This window comes from Platalea leucorodia (assembly GCF_965183815.1).
Source record: "Platalea leucorodia genome assembly, chromosome: 2".
NCBI lineage: Eukaryota > Metazoa > Chordata > Aves > Pelecaniformes > Threskiornithidae > Platalea > Platalea leucorodia.
The window spans coordinates 101,323,187-101,331,269 of NC_138824.1; the positions used below are offsets into that span (position 1 = coordinate 101,323,187).

The following is an 8,083-nucleotide window of genomic DNA, read 5'->3' on the forward strand; positions in this document are numbered from 1 at the left end:
GTGCTCTTAAGGCATTTAGATTAAGTTAACACCATGTCCATATTTCTTCATCTTTTGGATTATCACAGGTTATTGACCATAAATTGTATGAAAGTCGCACTGAATTTGACAGTGCCGTTGACAAAGTCCTTGAAGAATTCTCAGTTGAACTGATCTGTCTGGCTGGATTTATGCGAATACTGTCGGGTCCTTTTGTCAAAAAATGGGAAGGTAAGCACAGCATAGTAGTGTATGCATTTAAAAAAAAAAAGTATTTTTATAGCTTAGCCTCAGGAAAAAGAAAACAGGAAAAATATAGAAAAGGGACCATATTAATTCTGGGTTTGCAGGAAACTAGACTCTTCCCATCTTGTAAGGAAAAGGATGAGAAAGAGAAAGGTGGTATTTTTCCCCTTCCCTCTGTCATTTCCACAGAGGTTTAAGGAAGCCAAGGGCAAATGCAGGTCTTGTGGTCTTTGATTTATTAGAAAATATTTTAAAATAAGGCTGTGAAAACTTCAGAGCCCTGCAAACACGTGGCGCAGGGCAAATTGTTACCTAAGCAGTAAGTGTGGGTTGGGGAGCGGTGAGAATCCAGCCACTGAGAACTCCTTCCCTTAACAGATGCGCTGCTTTGCCTGCGTACAAAACGGCAAAACGAGGCAGCGCTGTGCAGTTCCAATTAACCAGATCTTGCCAGTCTTCTGGTCAGACATCGCAGGAGTTGTCTGAATCCGAGGGTGGCATGGTTCACAGGCACATTCAGCTCCTGTTTGTCCAAAGTGTTCACAGTGTCTCTCTTCTGGTCATCTTTTACAATTTTTCCAGGTCTTTGGTAGAGGCTGATAACACTTCTGCCTACTTCAGTGGTTGTTCTCCCTTCCCCAGCTGTTACATTCCTCTTCTTATCTCTTTCTGTTTCTTTTCGGGAGTCCTGAATTGCACAGAGGCAGCTGCTCTTCTCACTGTTTGCTCTGCTTTGGGTTCAGTCACGGTTACTTAAACTAGTTCTTGCTCATACCAGTTACAGGCTGGTCAGCCTATACATTGCAGCTCTGCAGGCGGCCTGTGTTGTTCACATGGTGACTTTTGTGTTACCCTGGGTGCGTCTGTGACACAGACCTCTTACACCTGAACGACTTTTCAAACCTCTCTTTAAAATCAGTGGAGCAAAACAGGCATTCCTAGGCGGCAATTCATTTTATGCTAAAGCTGTCGACGGAAGTCAGTCAGATGAATTGTTTTTGTTTCTCTCCATTCCTTACGGAGTCCAGAAGATGAAGATGTAAATGTCTGTGCCGTAGACAGCTGTGGTTAGGAGAGAGGAGTCCCTCACTACGAGAGATGGGTTTTGAGTAGAGTATCTGTGCAGAGGATGGAAGAGAACTTTGCAAATCTTGTGCAAATAAAGGATGAGCTTAGTTTCCTCTGATTTAGGGACAGAGCACTTCCAGCACTGATGATCGCCCTGCACAGCGCAGGACTTGTGTTATACATATGACTGGCCTGAGAGCAAAAGAAGAGACTTCCTTCAGTACAGGGTGGCTGCACTGGTTAATTCATGTTTTCAAATGTCCGGCGCTGAACTGAGCTTGAAAACAGATACCTACCTGAGCTCTGACCGAGAGCATCCCTCAGTTCCGTCTGAGATGTGAGCTCAAACATTCGGTTCAGCTCAGGGATCTGTGCCGGCTAACAGGAGCCTACAGTAAAACCTGGACCCAGTCACGCAGTGACTAGCCTAAATTGTCCAGGAGCAATCAGCTCTTGTTGCTGCTCTCTTGAAAGCTGTTGCCTTTCCTTTCTCCTGTAGTCGCAAGGACATACAGCGTGAAGTTAGTTGTGAAACTCTCTTGTTTAATGGCCCTGAAATGTTAATTTTTAATGTTAACAAAAAGGACAGATTAAAAAAAAAATAAAAAAACAAACAAAACAAAGCAAACAGAAAACCACTTTCCTTTAGAGCAGTTTCTGATGATACTGTGAGGAGAAACTGAGGAAACTCAGAGAGAAGCGCAGAGTGTTGTTTTCAGCTCACTGTCCCCAGTACATTTTTGCTCAAGCAGCAAGCAGGGAGATGCTGATGCTTAAAAAGGGGTATTTTTGAGATACAAAACACATTTGAGATATTGTTAAAAATCAGTCAATACATTTGCCTCTTGAAGTTGCAGAGGTCAATATCTGCCTGAGTTATTGCGGTGAGAGTGCAGGTTTCGTATTGTGCTGCCAGAAATGGCCTTCACTTCACATTACAAAATCATAAGCCTCTATTTCGGTACGCTGCTGCCTCCGCCAGCATATGTCAGCTCCGTCTCGCTGCTTGGCATTTAGGTGGTGTTCAATGAATCCTGATGACATACAGTCTTCCTAAACAGCAGGCATGCAGAGACGGCGTGGGCGTAGCATACTGTGATATAAATAGTATCGATGGCCACTTTTTTTTTTTTTTTTTTTTTTATCCCATAAGGGTTTGTACTGAATCTAAGAGAAGATCTGGGGCTGTCAAGCGCCTTTTGGCTTCGCTCTGGTCCAGAATGGGCAGGAGGAGCTGTCGCAGACATATTAGGAGCAGACAGGGGAGGTCTGCCAGAAGAAATAAGGTTTTCTCATGGTTTAACCATCGCATTGCTGCAGCGGTGAGACCCTGAGGTCTCAGGCAGCCCCTTTCCCTTACTTTACAGCTAGGTAGGAACTCAGGCATACGCTTTCTCTTTTAAGGGAAACATAAGGTACAGGCTTCCCAGGGCTATAACCGTGGTCGCACCTGGTTGAGCATTAGAGGTTACGTTATCAATTTCAGGATCCCCCAGCCAACTTTCCGCGTGGAAAGCAGTAGTGGTAGACAGGTGCTTTTCAGAAGGGCGGAGAGAAGGGCTCCTGTATGAGCAGCTGTTGTCTTTTATTAAGCCAAAACAGGTGCGGAGGAAAAGTCCAGGCTAAAGAATTTTTGCCTCGTCACGAGGGGTCTGTTATGTCATTTGAAACTGCACTGAGGTTCTTCCGACTTTGCAAGAAAGAGAATTGTGCTTGTGATCAAAGAAGAGAAGAACAAGATGCTGAGGGCAAGGACAGCTACATCAAAAAATTAATCATTATTACTCACTGGAGAAATATGCTTTCGACATGCAATTAATTGTAACTGATTCCTGTCTTTGATTTTTCTGAAATAGCGAGACATTCTGAAATGTTTTGGGCTGGTTGTCTGCCAATATCACCGAAAACCAAGCATATGCAAAAGTCGTGAAAAATCTTTTTCACAAATGTATTTTGTTCCTCTGATGATTATTATGGCACTTTGAACACTCTGGTAAGGCTGAATGCTAAAAGACAATGACCTCACTTATAATTTTCCAGGAAAAATACTGAACATCCACCCATCTCTACTGCCTTCTTTTAAGGGAGCAAATGCCCACAAATTGGTATTACAAGCTGGAGTCCGAGTCACAGGCTGTACGGTACACTTCGTAGCTGTAAGTACTTCCTTCTCCCTCCCTTTAACTCTATAATTCATTAGTCTTAAGATTTTCACCTCAGAGCTTGCTTGGAACATCCTTATACCATCACGTTTGATTGCCTTTTCCTCTTTGTTCATTCATAACAGTCAATACGGTGCTTTAGTTTGCTGTCCCTGGAGAAGGAACTGGAAATGAATAGTCTGTACAGGAGTTTAAGCTTTACCTAAGTTAACTTCTTCCCTAAGCATCCCACTGCTGCCAGTTGCAGTGGGGGTCCTACTTGATATACAGCCTTGGCTAGGCCAAAATCTTTATTACTACACCAGCTTCTTAGATTTTGTCATACAACCTTGCTTGTTTGTCAACGAAAAAAAAGCAACACTGGAAATGGCACAAGGAGCTTAAATTTGCTAAGAAGTAATCCAATGTTTGTGGGAACAGAGGAGAAACTTGGCAATTTATGTAAGTCAAAAAATAAGACAAGAAAAGGCAGCTCTCTCTCAACTTGGAAGATGCACATTTTTATCAGTTCAGGGAGCATTTTTTCCGTCTTGTTCTGTTCTTGGGGTTGACAGTAACTAGTCTCCCTTCCTCTGCTGCATTCTTCACATTATCCTCCCCTTTTCCACTGCTCCTGCAATCTGTTCTCATGATTTTTGCTTTTTCTTGGAAAAAGAGACAAAAACTATTCTTTCCAGATAGAAGGAAAAACTGCATTCCTTTCCCCATGATATGACTTCGGGTTTCTTCTCTGTGTGGCAATGTACTGAGAAACAATAACTAAACAGCAGGGATCTGCCTCATTAACATGCAGAAGAAAGATGGGCTGGGTCCTCTCGTCCCGCTCTGTGCCAAGGCTTGGCTAATTCACTCTCCTGAATTGAAATGTCATCATTTTGTCCAATTTAGCCTATCATGTCCCTAGTCAGCACGGCTTTTGTTGTTTTCTGTAGCAGAAGTGTTACTCGCTGCTGTTCTGCCTGCCTCCTCTTTTACTTTGAAGCCCACGCTTCTGTTAGTCCCTCACGGGCCAGCGTGAGTGCCAGCATCTGTTCTGCACTCCTCACATTAGCCCAAATTCATGGTTCCTGTAATAACGTAATGATAAACAGATCCCCGAGGCAGCTGGATTACATTCATTGCCGTACAGCTGCCCCCCCCCTTTCAGCCGTACAGACTTTCTGGCTATTGCGTTTACAGGAGGAGGTTGACGCTGGAGCCATCATTTTCCAAGAGGCAGTTCCAGTTAAGATTGGTGACACAGTGGAGACCCTGTCCGAAAGGGTGAAGGAGGCCGAGCACCGAGCCTTCCCAGCTGCCCTGCAGCTCGTGGCCAGCGGGGCCGTACAGGTGGGGGAAGCCGGCAAGATCTACTGGAAGTAGGAGCAGCAGGTCCGTGAAGGTCCTCAGGTGGGACAGCTGGGGCGCCTTAATTGGTCAAAACAGAGGTCACAGCCTAATAATGCGCACACTGTATTCTCTTTGCAAAGTGTTTTCAATGTAGAGTTTACCATGTCATGTTCTCGCTCAAATGGTTAAAGATTTGAAGTAAAATCCGGAGAAAGCCAGAAATGGGAATATTGAGGCAGGGGGCTGTTCGCAGTAGTTTCAGCAATGGCTCTGTTACGTGCTTCCTAATTATAATCCCCTCCTTGGTCAGCATTTTGGTTCTCAATTACTTTCTTAACAAACAAAAACCACTCAGTTGGTTACAGAGAGATCTGAGCATCTCTGAGACTGACTTAGGACCATCAGTATTGCTCTCTAACAGACCGTACGGGCTGTAACAGCGGATTCTCTTGTCATGTGCTGTGAAGCGTTTGTGAGGAAAAGTACTGGAACTGGTTCAATGGAAGAGACAGCTAAAGGCAAAAAACTTTACTCATAAAAATCTCTAGCCAAAAGAAGAAAAACTGGCCTCCCAAAACACTAACTATTCCTGCAGATAATGAAATGGATTTTTTTCCATATAGGTTCTGTTTTAAAGTTGGTAGATCTTGTCTGGCCCAGATTCTCTGGACATATCCCGTAATTTCAAATATTGGACCTGCTATCAATCAGATGCTAAATAGAATGAAATGTCTGCTGACCATTTGCCTTCAAGCATCCCCATGTGAATCCACACATGAATTCCCCTCAGAGATTTGTTCAGAGCCAAAAGAACTGTTGGTTTGTTTTGGTTTTTTTTTCTGAATGAGCAGAAAGGGAGTTAGGACTAGATACAAAATGTGTTCTTGGCTTGTGAGACATTCTTCAGGAATTCTGCTGAAGTTAAGTGCCTTTATTCTTGGAACAGTATTTTTACCTGGAATAATACTGATGGAAACCCAGTAAATGTTACCGTTCTGAAAACAAGAAGTTTTTTTTGCACAGCTGAACTCTTGTGAAAAAGCACCTGGTTTTAATGCTTTAGCATAGCTGTGAAAACATCTTGATGTATTTAGTAAAATAATCAATTTTCCCCCATACAAACCAGAAGCATCTGACTGAAGCTGATTATGTATGTTTTAGAGCTCCCCTTTAATACAGAGAAAGCTGATTTGTGTTCTGTGCACTGATGTCCTTCTGGTACTTCCATGTTGACGTAATCTCAGTTTGGATTTGAAATAAAGTCTAATGAAGCTGAAAAATTAAATATCAAAATCTTTCCCTGGAATTCCTTTACTAGGGGTATAAGCTGGAGAAGGAGTTTGTGAAACAGAATCTGATTTTATCTACAGTACAGCAACTGTAAATCAGTTTGTGAGGTTACAGACACGCGCAATCCTGCATGCGTTAGTAATGATTCGCGGAGTGTGGTGACCTTTCGGTGGCCAGGTGGTCCGTGATGAAGAAACTTGCTGACAAAATATTCCTGTCATCATCTGTCACCGAGGATAAAGCTCAAGCAAACACAGAGGAAAATGACACGGTCGAATTCAATTTGCTTGCAAAGGGCAAAGAATAAAAGCTAAGTCTTCAGCCCAGTGTTTTTCTTTACAAACCTGCCCTCCCACGGAAGGGCCTCCCCCACTGGCAAACTGCCTGCCAAGGCTTGAAATCCAGCCTGTCTCAGGGAGAATGGAAACGATGCGGGGAGCGTCCAGCTCCGGCAGGGGTGCAGTCCGCCCCAGTTCAGTGCCGTAGCCATGCCACAGCAAACCTTTTACGAGTCAAAAGAAATTGTACTTTAATTAACTCACACGTTAGAAGAAGTAGGATTACGAGGGTGAAATCACTACCTGTACAGTTAATAAATATAATGTTACTGACAAAAGGAGTTTGATCACTGCCAGGCAGGCCAATAGCAGGCGGCCTAGGAGCCCCAAATCTGACACCCTATTCCATCACAGACACCTTAAGCAAGACTCAGATATTTTGCCACCTAAGACTGATGACAAAAGGGATTTAAGCACTTAACTGTATTTCTACAAATGCATAAAAAGAAATTTCATTGTGAACTGGCTCTTAGATGGCTTTGCTTCAATTACCAGTCTGTAAAAAAGAATAAATAGGTTAATAGCCTATCACCACACCGAGTCTCAGAGGGGTGCCAGGAACACAATTAGAGAGAGTTGTTCAATACCATGGTGATAGTCTGGAGACCTATCAGAGCACAATAACTAGCACCCTATTCTCTTTTAACATTTTATTTGTTAGGTTGGAAACATTCAGTCATGCGTGCTATGCAATTCAAACAATATAAAACATGAAGTTACTACACAGTTACAACAGACCGAAAGCAAACTAAGCAATGTGTTTATCATAAAAATTATCTATATATACCAAACATTTGTTAATCTTGCCTTGTTACCGTTCTTCCTATTTCGCCCAGATCATGAAAAGTACACGTTCCTTTCTCCAGTCATTGGAGTGCATGAGACAAATACAGATTTCTGTACACAAATGGCAGAGCTTACCAGAGGGAACTGAATTTTTCTCCCCTCCCTAACTACTGAAACACCACAAGCCACACATTAAATAAAAGAAGGAAAAATTTAGACTTTTTAACCGGAGCTGCCTCATGCTCTTAAACAGCCTGATACAGCCAAGAGCCATATACAGTATGTCCCTTACTAGTACAGTACACGTAACACCAAAACAAGAATGCATTTTTTTTTACTGCATCTAATGGCTATTAGTGATCCCCCCTCTGGAAAAATTCAGCTCTGGCTACTTCTTTTCTAGTTTGTTCAAGTAGCTGCTTAGCTAGCTTTCTTCCTCTGGTTTGTTACTTGCATGCAAGTCATTATTCTGGCAGATACAAAAGAAGCTTCCACAGAAAAAGGTTTTATTTAGCAGCAGCAACTCTCTGGACCAATCCAATCATTCAGTCAACAAAGAAAACTGAGATTTTCCTGCTACTGCAAGTTAAGCTGAGGATTGCTTGTTCTGCTGACGGCAAGGATGAAGGAAGAAAAATGCCTGAAATCCGGTGTTTCTAGTCCCTCTAATTTAATTTTCATCCCTCAAGATCCGAATGTTTTAATATTAAATTCTGGGAATGTCTATGTGCTCCCTTTCAAGGAGCAGGGAAAAGTGTCTAGATGTGTGTTCAGTATGCACTACTACATCATCTTGACAAACAATCTGTGAAAGGGAGTTTGTTTCATTTTGTTTTGCCTGCTAAAGGTTCCCTGCCTTTTTGGCCTTTGGATCTTCTGCTTGGC

General features: G+C 42.8%; 1 protein-coding gene across 2 annotated transcripts in view; it reads left to right on the forward strand.

Annotated features, from left to right (window-relative positions):
- GART (phosphoribosylglycinamide formyltransferase, phosphoribosylglycinamide synthetase, phosphoribosylaminoimidazole synthetase) overlaps positions 1 to 6,058 on the forward strand; it is a 40,381-nt gene extending 34,323 nt beyond the window's left edge. For both annotated transcript variants that reach the window (XM_082337811.1, XM_082337812.1), the window contains exons 20-22: positions 69 to 210; positions 3,334 to 3,449; positions 4,635 to 6,058. In XM_082337811.1, coding sequence (XP_082193937.1) covers positions 69 to 210; positions 3,334 to 3,449; positions 4,635 to 4,817 — 441 coding nt within the window. In that variant the 3' untranslated portion in view covers positions 4,818 to 6,058. The remainder of the gene's footprint in view (positions 1 to 68; positions 211 to 3,333; positions 3,450 to 4,634) is intronic.
- Positions 6,059 to 8,083: the final 2,025 nt, after the last annotated feature.